The following is a 24516-nucleotide window of genomic DNA, read 5'->3' as shown; positions in this document are numbered from 1 at the left end:
CGTCCGACTGCGGTCTGGGGTGTGGGGCCTCCCTGCTGCTGCGGAGTCGGGGTGGTCTGCCTCTCCCCACCGCAGGGAAAAGGGTAACACCACCTGGGTCTGGGTGCAATTCCCCCCTCCAGGGGCAAGGGTACCTAGACCCGGATTGTAGAGTACGCTTGGGGAGTGTGATTGTGTGTACAGCGTCTCTTTATGTCTGTCTCCACGTTGGTTGAGTGTGGAGTGAGTGCATATGAGAGCATGAGGGTGGGAATGGATGTTTGTGTCTGTGTGTGCCTGTATGTCTGTGTCTATATGTCAGGTTGGGTATCAGACGCCACCTCTCTGGGGACACCTCAGGCCCTCCAAGGTTTGGAGGCCTATCTCCACCCACCACCACTTCCCCTGCCGGTGGCGGACTCCCTCAGGTGTCGGTGTGTTGGTGGTTCTTTGTGTCTGGGGGTGGGCGTCCGGGTACACACCGGCTCACTCCTTGGCGGCCGCTTGTCGGGGCCTGGGGCCTGGGGCTCGCTCGGGCCCCCTTTGGAGGTGGGGTGCCCCCGGCCTCTCGGCCTAGGGCTCGGTCACTCAGGCGCAGCTGGGGGCCGGCGGAGCTCACGGGCGCGTCACTGCAACCCCCCCTGGCTTCTGCTCCGCGGCTGCTGAGTGAGCCCTCATCTGGGACTCTCCTCAGCTCTTACTGGAACAGTGGCGCGGCTGCCCCTCTGTTGGTCTTCCATGGTCTTTTGTGTTCTGGGGGCCTCTGGATGTCTGGAGTTTTGATCTCCTCCATACCCGCTTCACACCCTGGAGGACGGGGCTGAGGCCCCCCCACACTCCCTAGCAGATCATTACATGGAGAAACCTTTGGAATGCAAGCATGCTGATCCACACAGGTATGCACACATGGGTATTCACAGACGCGGACTAAAGCTTTCTTGGCTGCTGCCTCAAAGCACACTGTGCGCTGTCTATCTTGCGTGCTGCACAATATTGTTTATTACTTAGTAAATACTGATATCTATGACTAGCTAGTTTATTGTGATGGTGCTTTGTTTTCTCTATTATTATGTTGCTCTTTGTTGTTTGCTGTCTCCTCTGTTTGTTTGTTTGTTTGTTTGTTTTTTTTTTCTCCATACAGGTGACCCAGGAGTTTTTTTTTTTTTTTATCTCTCTTCCCCCCCCTTCTCACCGTCTCTTCTCCCCTTTGGTTTTCTTTCTTTCTCTCCCCCTCTCTCTCTCATTCATTCCCCCTGTCCTATTTATTAAAAAAAAAAAAAAAAAAAAAAAAAAAAAAAAATGACAAAGGATGAACTGAAGCTCTGCCATCACGTAATGTCGCATACTGCTGTTTCTGATGTCATTTAAAAAAAAAAAAAAAAAAAAAAAAAAAAAGGTGGTGGCGCCCAAAGTAATTTTTTTTTCCCCCGCAGGTCCCCAGTTCCTGTCTGGGATATATTCATTAACATTATGTCACGATTGTATTAGATTATTCTGGTGGACTCAAAAATCTTATGCACACAGATGTCTGGATGTGGCTTTCTCATATTTCACAAGAGTGAAAAAAATGAAGTTGTACTAGCCACCAGTGCCACACCGATGTCAAATAAGAGCCAAAGGTTCCTTAGTTGTATCATCCTTCATCCAATGGTCAAGACAATATTGCAGACTGAGAGATAAGAGTCCACATTTTGAGGTTGTGCAGGTGGAGGTGGAAAGGGTTAGATGCTTATCAACTAGGAGACTATAATTTGTATCCTGCTTAGGAGGGGTGTGTTGTGGACTTTGATTAACTTTTACTTACTTTTTTGCAGGATCTGCATCTGTCCGCCCTGCTTTTTCTTTTCTTATTTTTTCTGTTTGATTAAAAAATGCAAAGTTTGTATGTGTGTTCACCAGTCTTTTCATCCTACAAGTTAACAAACTTTCGATACCTTTCAAAGTTTGTGCTTTTTAAAAAAAAACTGTTGTGGTTGAATTCCTTTGCCAAGTTTAAGTTAATTCAAGAACCTGGGAACAAACCAGGACAAAAAAGGGCACCTGAAAGCAACGCTTAGAAATGGAGAGGAGAACAGCAAGAAAATAGGCTGTTGACTCTTCTTGCATGACTGGTGAAAGATTTTTAAACAGTTGCTAAATATTTGTTTTGTGTATTTACCACACAACATATACCAGTGAAACTGGGAATTGCATTGAGGATTATTTAGAAAATACAGAAATGGAAAGAACATTTAAAAAAAAAGTTTATTTATCTAACTGAGGAATCCGTGGTGCTCCTGGACGTTGGTAAACACAGACACCTCCTATCAAATCTCCGTGCTTGCCTGAGTTGCTCCTTGTGAATCTCCCTGCAAAGTAACTGTACAAACTGTAAAATAAAAGTATCAAGGGCATTAAAAAGTTATACATTACATAAGTCAAATGTTAAGCTAAATAACCAGTGTCACTGTTTTTTTTTTGTTTTCACCTATGTGAGATATATGGTGTTTACTTTTATGTGTTGTTGGATTTTACTTCTTCAAATGATTACATGATTTTTTAATTTTTCAGTAGCTTAATCTGTAGCATTCTATATTTTATAAGGGTCTTATTTGTTTATGCCATCTGTTTCCTGTCAGACCCATTTCTAAAAAAATCTGTCTGTTTCCTGTTCTGAGTACCTTATACATCTAACTTAAGACCCTTATGTAATGGCAGGACTTTCTCATCCCATAAAGGCATGTTTAATACTACAGTGTATCCTTGATTTCATCAGAATCATACAAAATGATAATTTTCGTTGGATTGTTTGTTTGTTCTTTCTTTTGTAACAGTATGCCATTTTGTATTTAAATCTAAGTAAAATGTAGTCGTTGCAGTACATCAGTATTTGTCTGTAACATAGTGTAGTAGAGGTATACTGAAGCATTTGAGTCAACTGAGCTAAATTCCATCACTTGTCATTTTTAACGACATAAATACAAAATACATTTTATTACATATAAGATATATTTCATCCATCCATCTATTTTCCTTCACTTATCTAGTGTGACTGATGAGCTGGAGTCCATCCCAGCTGTCACAGAATGACAGGCAGGATATACCGGTCTGAATTGTAGTAGTGTATCACAGAAGATTACTTATCTTTATCATTGGCCACCTTCTCTCTGACACGTATTTTCTTGTTAGGGTTCATTTGTGGATTTTCTTGCCTTCCTAATGCGGTTGGGACCATCACCTGTGTTTGTCAGAAGTCAGGTTGGTGCACAGCTGACATCCCTATTTGACAAGATTCAACTTTGCTGCTGAGGATAAATTCATCTCAGTCACCAGCCTCAGAAATTGCATGTTAATAGCATGTCAGATTAGAGCCCAGACAAATGCTGCACAGAGTTCCAGTAGCGGACATATTTCTACTGCTCAACTTTTCAGAGAGTCTGTGCAAATCAGACCTTTATGGTGAAATAGATGCTAAGAAACCACAACTAAGGAAAAGCAGCAAGCAGAAGAGATTTGTTTGGGCCAAGAAACACAAGGAAATCTATGCTTTGGTCTGATGAGTGCAAATTTCAGATCTTTGGTTCCACCTGCAGTGTCTTTGTGCAACGCAGAAAAAGTGAACAGATGGTCCCACCGTGAAGCATGGAGGAGGTGTAATGGTGCTGTTGTAATGGTGCTGAGTTGTTTTCAACAAATTGCATTGCATCTACTTGGAATCTTGTTAAGATTTAACCATGTAAAATATGATTTTTTTTTTTTTTTTTTTTGCCATTTTCTAAGTGGTCTTAAACTTTTGATCAGGGCTGTATTAACAATAAAAACTGTTAGTCTTCACCTGTCCCTCCTGCAATTTCCTGCTCATTTTGTCAGATGTTTAATTACTCCTCACCCTCCTTTAGCAGTAATGATACTTGTAATAAATGTAGCCTATTTGCAGCTCTGGAGGCTGAATTGGCTTCGCACCCTTGAGACACCGTTGAGACACCCATAGCTAGCCAGGCCCCTGTAGCTGGAGCAGGCAAAGGTAGCGAAGTCCCCGCTAGCTGACATGTGAAGCTAGAGACACCGGCAACCATAGTCTATTGTCTTCCAGGGGCCAGAGCAGGCGACATTGAAGGAAATTTAAAACTGCTGGCTAAGGGTAAACGTAAAATCAGTAAAATCATAATTCACGTCGGCAGTAATGACACCTGATTACGCCAATCAGAGGTCACTAAAATCAATATTGAATCGGTGTGTAACTTTGCCAAAACAATGTCAGACTCTGTAGTTTTCTCTGGTCCCCTCCCCAATCAGAACAGGATGTTTAGCGGCATGTTCTTCTTAAAAGTTCATAATGTGCTAATGTGGTCAGACACAGCAACAACACCACAGACAAGTTGTTTGAAAACTGAAACCTACAGATGAAGGTTAAACCTACCGTGACCTAAGTTTATGTGAGGTTCAATCTGTGGTCACTGTATCTTGTTCTCAGAGACAGAACATAGAAACACATCCTGTCTCGGAAAATGTGTGACAGCACAGCGTGTGAATTTGTACTGTGTACTGAGAGATTCAAGTGCAATAAGTAATAGTAATAATATTTGGTATACATTTAGTTACTAAAGGTGACTAAAAGATTTCTGGGTAAAAGAAATACTTCAAACATTACCTCTGAATAAATGTCACACATTAAAATATTAACAAAACGATCAAATATTTTTGCCACACTATATATTATGATTAAAAGGCACTGAATACTATGTGGATATATATGAATACTATAACATGCAATATTCATATTAAAATTAGAAAAAGGGCAATTTTTAACAATTCACTCTAACAATCCCTCCTTTTTGCTGTTTTTGTACTTAAAATGTCCACCCATGCACCATGTGCACAAAGCTTCTGTCATGTCATTCACCTCCTATCGCTGAAAAAGTTCACTCTTGATAAATGTACTAAACATGCTTGCGATTATCTTCTCATTGATCTCACACACAGTAAACTGCATCCTACAAGTGAGCAAATCAATGTTAACAGTCAACGCAACAGGAATAACCATTTTCAAAAGAATATGCCACCACAATCCAGAGATCAACCAAGCTATCCAGCCTTGTGGTGCATCTCCTCCCGGTGTGTAAATCACACATTTCTCTGCAGACTATTTAAAATTACTGTAAGCTTGCTACAGCTGTATGTACGAACATGTGTTTCTGTGCTCATAGTCCAATTCTCAAGAACCTGCAGTTCATTTTTAGTCTACTTTAAACAGACCTCACAATAGGCTGATGTGGCTGGTTCAGTAGTCTGATTTAAGTACGATACCGTTGGCCAGGGATTCATCCGAGCCCCAGGCCGAGAGGCCAGGGGCACCCCACCTCCGAAGTGGCCCGAGCGAGCCCCAGGCTCCAGGCCCCGATAAGCGGCCGCCAAGGAGTGAGCCGGTGTGTACCCGGACGCCCACCCCCAGACACAAAGAACCACCAATGCACCGACACCTGAGGGAGTCCGCCACTGGCAGGGGGAGTGGTGGGGGGAGATAGGCCTCCAAACCTTGCGTACTCTACGAACCGGGTCTAGGTACCCTTGCCCCTGGAGGGGGGAACTGCACCCAGACCCAGGTGGTGTTACCCTTTTCCCTGCGGTGGGGAGAGGCAGACCGCCCCGACTCCGCAGCAGCAGGGAGGCCCCACACTCCAGACCCCAGTCGGACGGCCAACTCCTCCTCCTAGCCCCCCGCTCCAGCAGGCCGCAGAGAATGGGGGTGGGAGAAGAATGTTAGTTTTTTACTATTAGCTTGTCACATGTGCTTATGTTCAATCACATTTTTTATTTCTCCAGAAAAACGTCACATTTTTCGTGAATTTTTTTCCTTTAGTTTATTGCGGCCCTTTGCAGCTAGTCAAACAGCAAAGAACCACTTACTGCTTAGAATAGAATAGAATAAACCTTTATTATCCCACGAATTAGAAATTTGGGTAAGATATAAGATATCTATATGAGATATAGAAGGAAGACACAAAGTGGTCCTATATACATAAGCAAATGAAGTTTCTATATACAGGTAACACTGTACAGAAATATTAATAGAAAAAATTGTACGGAGACATGTATACAAGTGTTTAGAGATATGTACACGAGTGTGTGTGGGGGGGGTAATTCTGGTGAAATTTACAGTGAACAAACAAGCTGATGAGTAACATAACAATAAAAGTAAAAGAGAAAGAGGGAGAGTGGACAGCATACCCTTTGTTTCTTAATAGTTGTTGCACCCAGGAGCAGTACAAGTGACACCTTTAAACTGATGTGTGCAGTTATTTTCCTCTGAATTATTGGTTCTACCTCTAGTTTGTTACCATTAAAAACTGTTTTGTGTCTATTGTTGAAACAAACCAACTACCCAACCAACCCAGTGATGCCACTTTCTGTATTGGCACAAGAAAGGGCCAAACATGTACTAAACACTTTGAGTGCTTTTTTTTTTTTTAAATCCAGCTTCACAGACATTGTCATGTCATTTATTTAGCAGGGCTGCATACTGTAAATTGGCCTTTATACATCTAGTTTCATGACCACTTTGATAATGCATAGAGAAGTTTTCTTAAAGATAAAGAAAACTACAAAGAAACAGAAGTACAAACAGAAGAAGAGAGGCGTGTCTTATTATGCTTGAGATGAAAAACTGAAACTCAACCAAGCAGTTGTTTCAGTGTTCACAGCGAAGAGCATCTAAAACGTAGCAGAGTATATTTGGGATGGATCAAATGACTAAAGATTGGTGCAACTTGTTTTAACCTTTGTAAATACACAAACATTTATAAATACTGTTGGTTTGTAGATCAAATAATTAACAAAGCATCAGAAAAGTGTAATGTATATAATTTTATTGAGAAATCAAAATCATAATTAGTATTAAAGAAAATTGGTGAAAAAGAAGAATTTGTAATGAATTTATCTCATCTGATATTTTTTACAAAGCCCCATGTCTGTTTGCTGCTCGTGCACTGACATAGACTAAAAGTGCAGACGTGGGAAGTAACAAATCAGAATTTTCACTTAGGCTATCTGTACTTTACTTGAGTATTTATTTTACTGACAACTTCAGACTTTTCCTCCCTATAATTTAAAACAAATATCTACTTTCTACTCCTTACATTTTCAGAACAGGCTTGCTACTTTTAGTTTAGTTATTTCAAGAAAAAAAGATTTCATAAATATGTAAAATCATAAAACTCTAATTCAGGCACTTCATCCTACAGTTCCCTCAACTTCTATCTTGTTGCAATCTTATACTCTCATAGGTCATGACAGGCTTAAAATTATAGACTGTGTATTAAAGATTCCTTTTGACAATAACAGGGGCTGAAATTCATAAAATTAACAAAATGATTAAATGAGATATGAACTGGCAACAGAGCAGATCAACTCATGAGAAAAATGTTTACTGAGGTCATAGAGCCAAGGAGACCATGGTTGTATAGACTTCACCACAAGAGGACTTCATTTTGCAATCATGAGTCGCCCCCTGCTGGTCATAAGAAGAATAGTGAATCGTCATTTTTATCCCTCAGCCTGGAAAGGCTGATGGGGTATTGTCTGGCAGCATAGATATGCAAGTTTTGTGATGTGACACGGGACTTTGAAAAGGCTCAGGGGCAGCACTGGTGAACGCCAGGATTGGTCTAATAGCCAGCACTGTAAACTGGCTTCACTTTTAAGCTGTGCCCATATTCTATAAACAGTCTATGGGCAAAATGCACTGATGTAGTACTAAACTGTCACACTGTCAGCTAACCTGAATAGAAAGGTGTCTCAATTACTCTAAAAGTTGCACAGAAATATTTGCAGAGGCACAACAACACATATCTTGTAAAAGAATGTTTCTCAACATTAAATATGAAGTGAAACTACAAAGAGAAGAAGAGGGGCGTGTCTTGATATGGTTTAGAAGAAAGTCCAGCCAATCATTTCAAAGTAGAGAGCATCTAAAGAGCAGTGGAGTATATCTGGAATGGCTCAAAGGCCAAAAGGTTGGTGTATTTTCATTGACCAGTTTAAAAACTGTTGTTGAATTTCTTGCTAATAAACTTATAACAACTAGAGAAAAAAAATACTTAAGACTGCTTCTCTTCTACTGACCTCAGTATTAGACCCCATTACTGTATTTCATCTATCTTAACCATCTCACTGTACTACATTATTCCAATGGAGCACATTGCTCTCAGACTGTGGGCTTACTTTGTGCTTCCTAGAGTTTCCAAAAGCAAGAATCTTCATTTCTTCTGTGGAACCAGATTCCTTAGGTTTCCTTTTGATAAAATTTATAGTTACAGCTGAATTAAGTGACTCCGACCACCGATTAGATAGGCTGCTGGAGGACTTTCCATCACGTACTATGCACTTCTTCTCTACTCCCCATGTCTTTATGTGCTAGTACTGCATGTTATTCACTCTGCCTCACAGTTTGCATTGTGTCCTTGTCTCTCTGTGTCTTGTTTTTTGTATTTTCTTCCCCCTCGGCCCCCAACTAGTTGTGAAGATGGCTGCTCCCTCCCTGAGCCTGGTTCTGCCAGATTTTCTTCCTAGTAAAGAATTGTTTTTCCTTCCCACCATGGCGAGTGCTGCTCATAAAGGATTGTCTCATTATCTAATATTGCAGGATCTTTGCATTACAACACAAATAAACTTGAGGTGGCTGTTGTGGCGTTATGTTGGTGCCATGGAAACAGAATTTAATTGAGTGTTGGACCCTCCCCTGGTGGACACTGTAAAATATAATACAACCTCAAAGTATATTGATGAACAATTCTATTTTATTGAGCTACATACTATTCTATTATTATGGCTGTTTCTTTTACAGTCTGTTATGCGTTGTGGTTTTTGGTTTTTTTGCTAACTCCTTTATACTTATTTCTTAGAACAACTTATTTTCTTTGCTGTGTTTTTGATATGATTGTTTTCATATTTGTAGATAAAATAAAAACCACGTTTTGAACAGTACACGTCCCTGTTAGTCCTCACACATCACTGCTTCCTTACAATGATACTGTCTTTTATCAGCATGACTGTCCTGAATTGATGATGAATTAGTGTATTTTTTATCACTTTTGTGCTTTTCATTTATTTGTTTTTTAAAGATGTATTTGTATGTGTAGGTTTATTGTGACATTAAATTGAACCTATCAGCCTCTCAGAGGCTTGGTATTTTCTGCCTTACCTTATTTCCATCTGAGGTTCAGAACATTATGCCCCTCTATCTTTCAACAATGAAGTATCATAAAAGGCATTTTGTTGTGTATTATCTTCATGGGCCAGCAGGTGTCTCCAAATCCTCATCAACTTGTTCTGGGCGTCCCAGCTTCTCTTTCAAAACCAACATAGTTTATGGAGAGGTGTAATATGGGCAAAGAAAAGGGCTCTTCTAATTAGATTTTCCATAAACTAGATCCTTAAATAATGTAATGAGTTTACAGCCTAAGAGTTCAAACACTAAATTTACTCAGCCTTCTGTCTCCAGGCAGCATACAGAGACATTGTTTGAAGACAAATCCAGTCACGTCTCTGCTCTTACTTGATCTTTGATCCAGAGGTAAAGCAAGGCCTGGGCTGCCATCAGCTGACTGTCTTTCTAGAATGACTTCATGAGCAGTAAACTGACACCTTACCAGCAAGAGCGGCCCTCTGGGTATGACTGAGAGTTCAACTCTCTTTAAAGAGACAGGGAGTGCACCACAAAATGTTACTTTAAGTGGATATATTCAATGTCTAATCTGCTATTTATTTATATATATAAATAAATATATATATATAAATATATATATACACATACATATATATATATACATATACATACAGGAAACAAGACTCCAAATAGTGTTATTACAGTAGCAGATGTAACTTACTACACTGATAATATAAGATTTACACATATTTGCTCACCACGGCGTCTTTAATTCGCTTTAAGATGAACTGAACACAAAAATGTCAAATCCACATTTAGGGTCATGTTTGGCTTCATATTTGTTTAACAAATCGGCTGAGGCAACTGTAAAATTAGTCTGGTCTTATCTTTAATAAAAATTACTGGTTTGATAAGACCAGTGATGTTTATTGCCTTTACTCTGGAGGGATTTTTAAAAGAGCAGAACATCACCCGGCTGCAGGGACAAGCTGTCAGCTCCTGACAAACACCATGAAATGAAGAGTCGTTTTTACATGTCTGTACGTTTTCTTTTAATTGATCCTTAACCATCTAATCTGTAACAACATTCAGCTACCACATTACAGTCAAAAACCAATTACAGTAAAAGAAATTAAACCAACTCTGTCCTGCCTGTGAAACCAGGTAAATAACATCTTCCTTCAGTCCAGATGGTGCCCACAATAGTTACCCTACATTATAAAGTCACGCCACAATATTAGCTCGTGATGCTTGTATGGCAGCTGATTTCACTGTACCTCCGCATGGTGGTGGGTTTCAAGGCATCAATGTAATATTTATACAACCCCACAATTCTTGGCTGTAAGGAGGCAGATAAATACATCACCTTTAGCAAGAAATCTTTAAAAACTTCAAAGGAGCCTGATGACAGGCAGGGGGTAAAAACAGGAGCTCAGAGGGGCAGTTTCAGGAGTGTTAACAAAAGCGGTATTTCCCAAATTCAGTCCACAACAAACTAAGAGCATTCACAGCAGGTAGAAGTCTTTAATCACATTTGTGCAAAGGTCAGACACTCACAACTTGAATATGAATGCTGAGGGCAGATTCAAAATCAGCACCAGTTTCCACCAAAACTCCACACAGGCTTCATTGCCATTTCACTTTCATGTAGCTGATATTAGATGAATTTTATTATTCATCGTTTTGAAAATAAAGTATATGGTGATAGCTCTGTTAGTCAAAAATACCAGACACATGTTGTCATGGAAAAGAATGAGAGACGACCCATACTCCCAAGAGATTTTTTAAATAATGTGATTAGTATGTACTCGTACAGACTCAACGAAAACAGGACTCTGGTTTTATGTTTGGTCACTTGAACAGCTGCTCAAAACTCATCTGACCTTAACAGGAAGTGAAAATTACAGCAAACACCAGTCTGAGAACATACATTAACCATCTGTCCAAATGGCTAAACATAAAATCATATTTAATGTGTAATGGCAGAAAAAAAACATTAAAATTACATTAAATATTGTGATCTCAGTGATCTTTTCATGACGTTGCTGACTTGAGGTATGCAATGAGATCTTGGCGCTCTCCCTTCTTTTTGATGCCAGCAAAGATCATTTTGGTTCCAGGAATGTACTTCTTGGGGTTCTCCAGGTACTCCATCAAAGTGTCCTCACCCCAAATGATACCTGAGGGAAAATGGTCATCAATGAGTCAAGTAGCAAGCAGGTGACGCCAAGTATCAGTGACCAGTTTAATGTGTGGCTTTAAAGAGGCCACATTAATAAAAAGCATTTAGCTTGTATGCAATCTTTAAGAAAAAAAAAGGAATTAAAGCTGCCATTTATATAAGTCTAGTTTAGACTCAAAACGAATTAACTGAGGTGAAAATAAATGTCACCTAACACTTCCCACTCATTTGCCTGCTTCTTCTGAATGAATCTCACTAGAGACTTGTTACAACTCTAAACAGTCTTGTAGCAATTGAATAGTTTATTGTACAAACTGTTTGTGTACTCCAAATATTTAAGTATCTGATGGCTTGTCAGATGACATACTGCTTCACCACAAATACAGGATATCTGTTAGTGTCAGCAGGCTGCGATGCCAAAACAGTCACACTGAGACAATAGCGGAAATTTTAAAGATCCGTCCTTTTGTCCTTAAACACCCATAACCTTTAAGAGTACTTCTCTCAAACGCTTACTGTTGCTAAGCTACGAGAACACGTCTTTATCGCATCTACCATTATCTTGACTGATATCACACACCTGCCCCTTCTTGAGTTTGAAGTTGGGAGGGGAAAGTTACAGAAGGAAGGAAAGCACCACAGAGGGGCAGTTTTACACAAAGGACTTTGAGCGTGTTGGCCCCCAGCTTCAGCAGGATTTATAGAGAAAACAAATGGCGAGGGTGCTAAAAATCGCAGGGATCTTTAGGCCTGTGTGCACAGTGAAAGAGTGTCATGAGACCTTTTATGAAACCTAAAATGGCTTTGTCATTTGCAAAATGTGAAAGAAATGTTCAAGTAATCCAACACCATTATAGTCAATGTGCACTGCATAACATAACGACCTCAGCAGGTTGTTATGTTGTTTTGGGGGTTTTTTTCCATCAGAGCATCCAAGGCAGTGGCAAGAAAGATGTGGCACTCTTCCAAAAAGGGCCACAGGAGATCATTTTATTAACTTTACTTCAAGAGTGAGAAAGACCAGAGATACACCTTCAGGTACAAACTGTGTGTGATTTGAGCTGAAAACGTGCAAGCCTCAAAATGTGAAAACGGAGGATGATATGAGACTTTTAAAGCCCTAAAGAAAAAAAAGAAAAAAAAGCTTGACTACTTTTAATATAGATGCTTAAATGGGAATCCTTTGCCTTATTAAAATTAATAAAATGGTTTTAAAAAAAGACAGAAAAAATCTTTAGCTTGTAAGCTACTGAGACAACATATAAACACGAAATAGCCCTTTAAAGACTTCTGAATAAAAAAAAAAAAAACATTTGTGAACATAGAGGTTTAGATGCAAGTCATTGTCCTCTGTCTACACACTTAGTCAAGCGAGGCAGTTTCCAGAGAAAGTCCCCGCAAATCAATTTAAAAACCTTTAAAATAACTTAGATTTCAGACAATGTCAGTCTCCCTTCTATATCTAGCATACAAATGTATTTATAATCTACTCAGAGACCCAGTGAACTCACCTTTGCTCTTGTTGGCGTCTGTGTAAGTGAAGCCTTCTGCCTGTCCGGTCTTCCTTCCGAACAGACCCCAGAGGTTGGGGCCCACCTTATGCTTGCCACCCTGCTCTACTGTGTGGCACTGAGCACACTTCTGGACAAAAACCTTTTTTCCCTTTTCAGCGTCTCCCATAGTTGACTGGAGAAACAAAGCCAACAGGAAAAAGAACAGAATGAGATGAAAAAGGAGTTTAAAAAGTAAAAGTATACAGAATTATGAAGGGCTCTTTAAATACACCAGACAGTCTTCTATCCATAGCCCAGTTAGGAAGCTTAAAGCTCTAATTTGACCCCAGCGCCATTTTGTGAAGGTCACTTAAGGACACAACTCCATAACTTTTACCATTTCTTTATCGTTGGCTCTAACTTTACAATGCATTCAGGTAAGTGATCGCATTGCCCTGTGCGCTGGCACGACGCCGAGATTACCCGGAAAGCTGACAGAAGCAGCGCAGGAAGCCGAAACTACACCGCCCTTAAAACACGTTGGGCTAGCCACGAAGGGCCCCAGCTCGAGTTACTCCAGGGGGGACAGGTTGCCAGGTTTGGCGAGTAAAGGAGGACCTTTTTAATGATATTGCGCCATGAGGCAAAAGGTTTACCGAGGGGAGCCAAGGTTAATGTGCTTAGCGGAAAACGTGCTGTAATTACTAGAGCACCAGTGGCAGAGATCCGACCGGTGTTTCTGCCATAAAGTCGCTTCTACTTTGAGTTTCGAGGTTAAAAATGATGGTCTATCATCACTGGGGGAAACATTTTAGTGCAACACCACTAACATGACCCCCGGTCCCCCAAAATCCTTCTACTGCCCCCTTTTCATTAAAACTACCTACAAATCAACATTTTAGTTATCAGCTATCATTAAACGGCCAGTATTTTAGTAATTACATAACATAGCGGCTAATTTTCTCATTCTAGTTCTTAAGAGACGAACCGCACCACATCGTTTGCCGCGTAGCCTCCAACATGGCGGCAGCCGGCTGAATGACATCCCCCTCACGTAATATCAAGGGCATACACCCTTTACAACAAGTATCAACGTGTATTCGCGGTCTACGTGGCATTTTCGCCTGATTTTGACGCTTCGAATCGCTGACTCAAGCTCAGCCTGAACTCAGCTTGGGCCGACCATCGTGCTAGTAGTACGATAAGCCGGGTATGGGTCGCCCACCGGGGCTGTCAAGGATGCTTCAATGTCGGCGTACGGAAATTGCACTTCAAAGCTGCTGTGTTGCCCAAATATTTTCCCAAATCACACAAGAGCCCAAGTAAAATGTCTATAACGTTTAAATTACCTTATTATTCCCCCATAGCGGACTACGCAATGAGAACACAACCGGCTATTCACCAACGTGGGCGCTAACTCCCGCTACATACTACTGTTGCGACTCATATCCTGTTACTTATAATATAACCTCCATTCCCCTGTAAATACATTTATAAAGTATGAAATGTTACCTTTTTATGAGAAGATGTCGGGTTAAAAATACTCTACTGTAGGTAAGTAACCGCCTCGGCCGACAAGCAGTTTGTTACGGTCGCAAAGAAGGTCACTTCACTTTAAAGGCACCGGCTTTCGACGTCATCACAGCCAATCACGTGCCGCGAGATTACCGCTTAACCATTACGTGTCGTGTAGTATCATTTCTATGTTTTTTTGTTTTCAGTTTTATTTGTCATATGCAAGTTAGCACAAAGTCAACATCGCAATGAAATGTATTTGACGAGCAGAAGACAGTCACTCAGCAGAAAGGTACAGTAGAAGAAAAATAAATAAATAAAAAATAAATAGAAAAGAGCAAAATATCAATATGTATCCTCATCCATGTCATAGCTTTAATTTTGTATAAAGAAGTCGTTTACTTTTTATGAAAAAAATACAATTTAAACACAGAAACACTAATTTCGTGTCTATATGTAAGGTTTTACTAAGTCTTGTTATGTGTGTACACGCAAGGCGACGAGGCTGAGAGCAAGAACACGAAAGGGAGTTTTAGCACAGGTCCCAAGAATCTTGTCGCATTTCCTCCAGAGCCTTTATGGGGCAAACTGAACCTGCTTTTCTGGAGAAGTTTCGTGAAGGATTTTGGCAACCGAAAGTACTCCACGTTTAACTTGGTAACCAAAGATAGCCTTTTAATTTAACAAAACTGACACGTAATTTAATAAGTCACTCAATGATCGTACACACTTAGGTACATTTACTCTCCACAAACCAATTACGAATAGAAAATGTGCGCATAATGTTTACAAATTATTAAATAAATTATATTTTCTTCTTTTTATGTCTTCTACTTGTAGTTTCTTACATTGCCTTTTGCACTCTACATCCTTATCCCAAAATGAACCCTCACTCGCGAAGTGAAATTTATGTGCCTAAATGATATTTATATTAAATATGAAAGACAAAAGAAAATGAAAAAAAATAAATAAATAAATAAAAAGGTTAAGTGGTAACCCTTGAGTGTTTTCTCAAGGTAACCCTATGTGTCCCCAGGATAGTAAAAAAGACTTGTTTTATTAAACACAAGGAAATATAGCGATCAACATTCACAACATGTGAAACTGGAATATGACAGAAAGTGGCTATAAAATCTAAACGTTTGTGCTCAGAAGGGTCATTCAGCACGTGACCCGTAAGCGCCTAAAAATACACCTAGACACCAGCGATCGCGCGCGCGCACACACATGCAAACTAAGATGCGTTCAAAAATAATAATCTACCTGTACAGCACATCATATTTTAACAGCACGTGTTTTATTTAAAAATCATGGTCTTACATTATAGATATAACCCCTCAACTTTTCTGGTCGCCTGTCCCCAGCACGAATGTGACTAACTCTATCATCTGTAACGAAGGGCTAGCTCCCTCTTATTTCTTTAAACAAACTGTTAAAGATATTCTATTATCAAGTACTCAGATGCAATGAAATATCACTCAGACACTTAGAGCAGTTTTAAACGTGCACGGGTGAGAGACTCAGGGAGAGACTCACACACCTCCTTGGTGCAGTCTGGCTTTATTTATACACATCATGAAGCATACAAAAAAGGAAATATCATCCTTATCTTGTCAAGAACGCAGGTGTGGTTTCTCAAAAACAGTACAGAAGAGAAATATAAACACTCTTAGTTGATTATTATATGAATAATAAAACCTTTAAAAACAAAAATACTCTGACACAAACACACACAGAGGCAGACAGAAAGAGCTCAGGTAACTATTTCACAGCTGATCCCTGATGAGTGTAATCCTGTGTCAGGTATTTATAGAACACGATTAATAGGATTAATAAACCATCAGGGCTTCTCGTTTGGCGATAAGTCCCATTACTCATGTTAATTAACGTGTTAGTTACAAAACCTCTCTGCAGCATCTTTTCGTAACACCAGGGTATTTTGTAACACCTGCATTTCTCCTTCCCATGCTGCAGAGGGCAGTAAACGCAAATACGTGTCATCAGCGCCGCGGATGCATTTAAAACTATCGGAATTTCTACAATTAATTCTCTAAAGTTCTCATTTGACAGCGAACAAAGCAATTCACTTTCTAAATACTTAAAGATTTAAAACAAAAAGTACTAAAACAAAATTTAATCTCATGCCTTATAAACATTCTCTATGCACGATTCAATTTCATTGCTTCTCTGATTCATAACGTTTTCAAATGCTTGCAAATGGCTACTACAAGCGGTAAGTCGTGAATTTTTAAGTCTCAATCTAAATAATGTTAATGAAGGAATTTACTTTTCCAAAAGTTTCTTTTTCAAAACACGTAGATAACGAGAGCGTTATATTTTACTTAAAAATTGCCGCGGAGCACATGAAGGCAGCACTAACAACTGCAAGGAAACGCTGCTGTGTTTACCAGTGATGGAATTTCCGGATCATTTTAGAGAACCGGCTCTTTCGGCTCGCCTCACTAAAAAGAGTCGGCTCTTTCGGCTCCCAACCGCCTCTTCAGGTTGTTTTGTTGCTTTAATTAATTTATTATTAACAATAATATAAAATTATGCACAAAAAGAATTACTAATGTAAAAGAAGTGGTTTTTATTTATATATGTTTATATATAAATATATACAGTGGCCCCTAGAGACAAAACACGTACAAACTCCAAAACACATTTCTAGCGTTAACTGAACTTCCAAAACAGAGCTACCTAGATCACTTAAATTACACAATTAAAAGCATATGTGTATTGTTTGTGTATTTATACACAAGCACTCATATACATTCAAATAATTTTAAAAAAAAAAGTTCATTAACCTGTTACTACCACACACCAAATCCGGTTGTTAGTACTTGCTGGCTTGTGTAGCCTCTAAGTAACAAAAGCTCAACACTGCGCCTAGCATTCTGGAGCACTTATGTTTTGTTTTGTACGTGTTTTGGAGTTTTTACGTGCTTCTGAGTTTTTATGTGTTTTGGAGCTTTTACGTGCTTCTGAGTTTTTACGTGTTTTGGAGTTTGTACGTGCTTCAGGGTTTGTACGTGTTTTGAAGTTTGTACATGCTTTGTCTCTAGGGGCCAACGTAAATATACTTTTATAAATATACTTTTATAAATATACTTTTTTATTACATAAAATGTAATAAATAAATCATATAATACAAAAACCAACTAGTCACAGTTCAACTTTTAACTATTTAAATTTTCAGCCCTTTCCTTTCAAACAAATGTAAAATGAAACAACACAAAACACTGCAAACCACAACACAATTAAATATAAATTAAAATATGAAAACAAAAAGAAGATGCACATTCTCTGTCATATAGGCCTGCATGAATAAACCTTCTGAATCCTTTATCATCCGCAACTGAAAATAGTTGTGGATGACTACTATACCTTTCTAATGTGAGTTGTTGTCCCTGGCTTTCTTTCTCTGTCTCTCCCTCAAGCTCTGTTCCTGTGCTACTGTGTAACTACCGCCCCTCCCCCCTCTTCCCAGCGCAAAACACAAGGCTGGCATGTGGAGTGAAGCGGAAAAAAATTCCAGAGAGGATGAGAGAAGGAAAAAAAAAAACATGGCTCGCGATAAGGAGCCGTCTCGCGTCGTTCACGTCAAAGATTCGGATCTAAGAGCCATTTCGTTCGCGACCGACACATCACTAGTGTTTACAGGGAAGCGAAGATGGAGGAGTATCCCTCCAAACAGGTGCCCGAAAACCTCGACGATCCTCCCAACAGCCGACTGTTCGTGGTGACGAGTCGGTCCATCACTGAAGATGAGCTGCGGGAAAGCTTCTACGTGTTTGGGGACATTCAGGGGGTCTGGGTTGTCAAAGACAAGCAGACAAAGGAGTCCAAAGGCATTGCCTACATAAAGTTTGCCAAGTCTTCTCAGGCCTGCTTGGCCATGGAAGAAATGCACGGAAAAGTCCTGGTGGAAGGGACTAAACCTGTGAAGGTAATGTCAATGGTTAGGTCTCCAAAAAGATTATATTTTGTCTGCTTCAGTTCAGACGGTCGATTTATAATATGCGTATAGCTAGCAAGCTAAAGGGGCGTGATCGTTAGCTGCTTTCAGTTCACGGAACCTTAATTATCTACAATCTCACTCTTCTGTGCAAAATGCTGTTTAAATTTTAAATATTTGGAACTGAGAAGACAAAACATGGAATATTTATTGGCGAGGGATAAATCTTATTCTTAACTTTACATAAGAAAATATCATAGTTGCGATTCTTCTTCGAAAATATACAATTAACGTGTATCGTCCGCTATTTTAATGCATAATTTGTGTCTCTTTGTTTGCAAATGTTGGCTCTTCAGGTATTTATAGCCCAGTCACGGTCATCAACGAGACACAGAGATGTTGAGGATGAGGAGCTGACCAGGATTTTTGTCATGATCCCCAAATCCTTCTCAGAAGAGGACCTCAAAGAAACATTCAAAGTAATACTTCTTCTTTTGTGGTTCTGCAGCTCTATGTTTGCCTGTGTTTTAATGTCAGTATTGTGTTTCCTTTATGAAAAATATTTTTGTGCTCACGCACAGAGGTTTTGGCCATCTACCACAGAACCTACACCAGGACTGTGATTAAAGTATTTTGCTCTAAGCTAAATATATTTATATTTGTCTATCAAATGGCCTAAAAATGCATAAACTTCTGTTAAGTAAGAACAAAAAACATGCTTTAACTATATACAGACCACTTATGCTTAGCGTATATAGTGTGTTCTTTTAGGCCATCTTAATTGAGGCTCTCTAGAACTCACTGACACCCCTAAATGCTCATTTAGATTCTTTCTGTTTTCTGTTTTGCAGGAGTATGGGGATATTGAGTATTGTGTGATCATCAAAAACAAGTTTACAGGAGAAAGTAAAGGCCTCGGCTACGTAAGGTACTACAAACCCTCCCAAGCTGCCCTCGCCATAGAGAACTGCGACAAAGGTAGGTCTGCCAAACTCATTTACTTGTTCATTAATCCTGGTAGAAGCAGCTGTATGAACATCAAATATACAGAATGGTTGGTGAACGGTTACAGCTGTGGTGACTTCTCACTTCTGTTAACACTTAGTAAAGGTTATGTTTATGATTTAAAACTGTGGAAATGATGTTATTAGCCTACAGGGCCATTCTGGCTGAGCCTCGAAGCAAATCGACAGCAACAGAAGATTACAGCTCTGGAGGAGCAGCAGCCAGAAATGATTATGCTGGCGGCTCTGAATCCATGAACCAGTACACGTTGGGTATGAGTTTCTTTGTCATCAGAATTTACTACCATAGGAAGGAAAGGGTAAAGGTCTTAGTATTATCCTCTGTCTTGGTACTGACCCTGGTGTCCTTCTTCTCTGTATAGGCGACCCTGGGAACTACACAGTCATAGATTACCGCCACGGTGATTTCACACGCTGTCTCATTGTGTCCACGCGCATTGCACTCAATCAAGAGCAGATTTTTTCTCTTTTTGACATTATACCTGGCATGGAGTACTGCGAGCTGCAGAGGGATGCCTATGGAATGAACAAAGGTTAACAGTTCAATGTTATTTATATACCTCCAACATGTTACACCAGTCAGAATCTGTTGCATTGAGGAGAAAAAAAACCCTTTTAACACGAACCATCTGCAGAATGAGGCTCAGGGACGGTAACTGTCCAACTTCACCTGTTGGGCCAAGGAATCACTAAACACTGAGCAGATTGTTGGGAACAGTAACCTCAAAGTAAGCTCTTACAGAACATAGAGCCACCAATGTTATCAATTTAATCCTCTACAGATGTGACAAGATTTTAATCATGAATGTTTTCTTAGTGTGACAGAGTGACTAAAAATATTGTATTTGTGATTATATGAGATGGCTAAAAGGAGCAAACCCTCACATTTGAAAAACTGGATGGAGCTGATGGTTATTTTACACACTACATCAGCTTTACTCTAGTTTGCAGTATCGGTTCTCTGTGGATGTTGATGTGGTCCATTCTATTTTGATGACTGTAAAATATTCCACTCTGACCTTTTCTTTGCTGTGTGTCACCTGCCTCCAGGCCATGCTTTGATTCGCTACAGCAATCTTGGGTCAGCACTTTATGCCAGAGAAAAGCTAAATGGCTTTGAATATCCACCTGGAAACAGACTGGTTGTAAATTTTGTTGACGACGGCGAGGACCGCGGCAGGTATACACACAATGCACACATAACTACACAACAGTATATGTTTAACTTTGAGCCTGCAGAAGGGTCACAAATTACTGGAGCCTCAGAGAAGAAAAACCCTTTAAAGTTAATATATCCATAAATTAAAAGATAGGAACGAAAATGCCACTGATAATTAACTGCGACCTTGTCTGCATGCCTTCTTGGCCACATTTTATTTGTTGTTAAATATTCACAGGTGAAAGTTGTCCCCTGTGGGTTGTAGTGACCGGGCAGTGTTTTTTCAGAGTGCCGTGACTGCCTTTTTAAATATTACGTGATCTCAAAGCTGTTAGCGATACACACTCACATTATTCATGAACTTCACACTCTCTCTAGTAAAAGACATCAGAAGAACAGGCAGAAGACGATCCTGAACAATATGGATCTAGTTAACTTGGCCAGGATATTAAATTTGGTGCTTGTGGACTATATAGTGACAGTGAACTGGGGCTGAGATGCACAGCTGTCATTCCCCCTGCTGTTTCTCAATATGCTATGCCTCAGCGTCTCTAACTATGCAATGTAGGACCAGTGTTTCCTTTCCTGTTCAAGTTGGCTTGAACATGAAAATTACACATCAGTAGAATACAGCGCAACACAGGAAGAAGCACAAAAAGCCATCAGAGATTAAAGTAGCATGCACTACTACACAGTACACAGTGTTTTAAACACTCTTCTTCTAAACACCTTCTGTCTTTAACATCACAAAGATGAAAAAGAGTCGCTCTCATTATAGTTGCTGCACAGAGTTTTAACACTGCCCCCTTGTGATTATATTTAGCTATAACATGTAGACGAAGCCCTACAAGCGACCAGTGCACCTCTGTGCTGGGTGCTTGAGGCAGACTTAATTTTCCCATCGTGTCCACAGCTGGAAACAGCCTGTATGTTTGCTGTTGTGTGTAGTCCTGTAGGTCGGATGGCCATGCAGTTTGTTGCAGCACAGATGATGTCAGCGGTCTGGAACGGACCATCCAGCAGCCAAGTGATGAAACCTGTGAGTCATTAATTCAACATCTGATTTACAAAATTGTGTCAGGTCTTGTTACTCTGCACATTTTATTTACATTTCAGATGTTTTTTTTTAGCAATGATAATAAGAAAATTTCTAAAAAAGCTATATTTTAATTCTTATTAGCTGATCTTTTAAAAATCTGTGCTCACATAAAGATTAAAAGTAGTTCAACAGATCAAACCTAGAATCTCCTTTTCTGAGGGATATGCAGTGTGTGAACAGTATGTGACATTTAAATTACTGATCCTGTGTTCTCTGTGTTGGTATGTACCAGGGCTTCTCTGTTGTCTCGTCAGTTTCTCGAATTCAGACCGACGCCAACCTGCCGTCGCTGAAGAAGCTTGCTCCGCCTGAGAGCAAAACCAAGGAGCGGCTGTTTGTCGTGTTCAGCCCCTCCCCGCTGCCCCCCGATGTGTTGGAGGATGTTTTTTGGTAAGTGCCCTGTGGTCTGACTCAATCACTAAAAGTAAAAAACAAACAAAACAAAAAAAACCAGTGCATTACCGGGACGGTTAAAGGTCTGCTTGATCACGACTCTTGGCTCAATCAGTGCAAACTGCTGTGGATGATAACATCAGGCTAAGTGCTCTTAAATAACAGAGTAAAGCTGCTATTAAACCAAACAGACAGAATTAGCAAATGTTCCTGCTTTACAATTAAATGTTATTTGTTCGTCTGTGCCTCCCTGTGTCTGTCTGTCTAGTCGCTTTGGCTCCCTCATTGAAGTCCACTTGGTTCCAGGGAGGAAAGTTGGATACATGAAGTATGCAGATAAACAGGTAAAGCTCAGATTGAGGATAAACTTGTGGGTTTTATTAATGAAGGAATAGAATGTAAGTAAACTTCAAACTCTTCTTCATCTCTGTCAGTGTGCGGACGAGGCCATGGCAGCGCTCCACGGACGCGTCGTTAACGGGGTAAAGATGAAGGTGATGCTGGCTGATCCTCCCAGAGAGGAATCTCATAAACGTCCTCGTACCTACTGAAGCCTACATGACACGAACCAGTGGTAAGTGTGCAGTCTTCTACTGCAGGCTCACCAGTATGTGCAATTGGAAGTATTTTGGCAACAAAATATATACACTGTACACGTAATTTGTCTGTTTACATGTTTGTTTAAGAAAATATCAGACACACTGCCAATGAGAATAATTTCTTATATTTTTGATTAGGAATTCTGATTTATTTAATCCAACACGTGTGTGTGTGTGTGTGTGTGTGTGTGTGTGCTCTAGTGTCAGATGCTTCGGGTATATGTGTTGACTGACCACAAAGTAAAGACGCTCTTAACAAACGTCGACAAAAGATCAAAAATGAAGCATATAAACACAATAAGTACAAAAAGGGAAAGGATCAGGGACAGTGTGAGGTGACGGCTTGAAGTAATCTGGGAGTTCAAATCTCAGCTGCGTAATAGTGGGAAACAAGCGTAACTCTTGGCTTTCTACATCACCTGTCAGGGTCTGTTCAGCGACAAGAAAGGCTCAGTGTGTAGGCAGGCTAACCAACTACAAAGGACCAGTGCTACTTCATCAGTTCACAAGGAAGAAAGTTCTGCAGTGCTGTGATGTCTGATCCAACAGGTGGTATCATGGAGGCAGGTAGACGTGCAAAAAGAAAACGTTAGGAAGCACTACACAGACAACAAAGTATTTATGAAATAAAACACTAGGAAACACCAACTTTCTGGATTTTTCCTGATATATTAGCAATGTCACAGCATGTGTTGTACATAAGTGTTCTTGCAATACTAAGTCTGGTCAGTAAAGCAAAAAAACACAGATCAGAGTCTTCAAATTGTGTTGAAGGCTTTCAAAGCCTGATTATAAGCTAAAAGAATTCAAAGTAGTAAAAGAGTATTTATTAATCATATCATTAGAAAGTTCTATCATTATACATCAAGCTTTGCACCCCTACTCTGCTTCCATTGCAGGTTATTAGTTTAGAATATTTAACCTCGATGTTACCCACAGCGAAGGCTCTTTATGATTTATTTGCAACTTAAACTGTGTGAGAGCTCCTTCACGTCACCCACCTGTGCACTCCTGTGAAGCTCTCTCCTCATGAGTCACAAAAGCGACACTCTAACAAGATGTCAAGAAGTTTCTGATGACAGTCGTTTCTCTTCCTGTGAATAACACTGCAGCTTCTTGTTCCCCAGGCGACTGTTGCCATGACACAATGACACCTGACCTGACAGACCGATATCAAGACCTTCTCCCGACCTCTGACACGACCTTTGACACCTGTCTGACCTTACTCCCGGTCAGTGACCTTGCAGCGACTCACTGATAGGACGCTCCAGTGTTATAACACTAATAAACTGAAGTCTTAATCGTAAACAGTCTGTGAATAGCAATTGTGTAGTTTGTGGTCAGTGTCATACTTTCGTGCTTTCTAAGTGCAAAATGTCAGCCTCGACACTGCTCTTTGATTTAACAGATTATTTAAGAAACGCTGACGTGAGAAGTCTCATGGTTCGGGCAGTGCGCAGCATTTTACTTCATGAAAATCTGCAGGCAGGAGGCTGCAGTTTACTGATAAGCTGTGAAAAACAGGCTTTATAAAGCTGGATGTGGACAGTTTGTAGTTCACATCTGGTCCTCCTTATTTGTCTGATGGTACGCTCTGTAGCCTGTGCAGGTCTCGGTTAAAAGGTGGTGATTTGAATGACTGTGAAACTTTTTTTTTTGGTCAATAAAAATATAGTTGAACACATTGTCTGTCTCATCTCTTCTTTTACAACATATTAACTGAACAGCTAATAAAAAATAAATTATAAAACCATCATTTCTCCTGTTATGCTAAGAAGCTTGCTAAATTAAAAGGTCATGCATTCAGTTTGTAGTTTTTAAAAAAATATGTGATGATGACCCAGAGACCATCTGGATACTGGGTCTTCATTTCCTTCTGTTGTACTTGTCTTTGCAGTGTCCCTCTGATGCTCTAAAGGGGGAAGCCCTGTTTGACTTGGCTATTCACCCATGTGCATATATCTGACACTAA

At 40.0% G+C, this 24516-nt stretch overlaps 2 protein-coding genes across 2 annotated transcripts; one reads left to right on the top strand and one right to left on the bottom strand.

Annotated features, from left to right (window-relative positions):
• Positions 1-9938: 9938 nt before the first annotated feature.
• Positions 9939-14409, bottom strand: LOC146619659 (cytochrome c). Its single transcript, XM_085369007.1, has 3 exons — positions 14309-14409; positions 12815-12989; positions 9939-11301 (listed from the first exon to the last, which is right to left on the bottom strand). Exons 2-3 carry the CDS (start codon positions 12981-12983, stop codon positions 11156-11158), a joined length of 315 nt encoding a protein of 104 aa, XP_085225133.1. The 5' UTR covers positions 12984-12989; positions 14309-14409; the 3' UTR covers positions 9939-11155.
• A 3565-nt stretch (positions 14410-17974) lies between these two features.
• On the top strand, positions 17975-24182 carry rbm45 (RNA binding motif protein 45). The gene is made up of 11 exons (XM_085369005.1): positions 17975-18260; positions 18626-18748; positions 19121-19247; positions 19421-19546; positions 19657-19827; positions 20345-20474; positions 21402-21492; positions 21785-21942; positions 22214-22289; positions 22380-22519; positions 23672-24182. Exons 1-10 carry the CDS (start codon positions 17985-17987, stop codon positions 22494-22496), a joined length of 1395 nt encoding a protein of 464 aa, XP_085225131.1. The 5' UTR covers positions 17975-17984; the 3' UTR covers positions 22497-22519; positions 23672-24182.
• The last annotated feature ends 334 nt before the right edge of the window (positions 24183-24516 follow it).

The sequence above is a fragment of the Diplotaxodon limnothrissa genome, linkage group LG13 (assembly GCF_057381915.1).
Source record: "Diplotaxodon limnothrissa isolate DT_005_m linkage group LG13, D_limnothrissa_male_GT1.1, whole genome shotgun sequence".
NCBI classification, from domain to species: domain Eukaryota; kingdom Metazoa; phylum Chordata; class Actinopteri; order Cichliformes; family Cichlidae; genus Diplotaxodon; species Diplotaxodon limnothrissa.
This window is presented reverse-complemented; position numbering and strand designations above follow the sequence as displayed.

Bases quoted from the DNA above. Each gene is read 5' to 3' on its own strand.
- rbm45 (XM_085369005.1), top strand. From the start codon at position 17,985: ATGGAGGAGTATCCCTCCAAACAGGTGCCCGAAAACCTCGACGATCCT. The intron at 18,749-19,120 runs GTAATACTTCTT...TCTGTTTTGCAG, and splicing joins ACCTCAAAGAAACATTCAAA to GAGTATGGGGATATTGAGTA. The intron at 19,828-20,344 runs GTTAACAGTTCA...ACCTGCCTCCAG, and splicing joins TGCCTATGGAATGAACAAAG to GCCATGCTTTGATTCGCTAC.
- LOC146619659 (XM_085369007.1), bottom strand. From the start codon at position 12,983: ATGGGAGACGCTGAAAAGGGAAAAAAGGTTTTTGTCCAGAAGTGTGCT. The intron at 11,302-12,814 runs GTGAGTTCACTG...ATTTTCCCTCAG, and splicing joins AGACGCCAACAAGAGCAAAG to GTATCATTTGGGGTGAGGAC.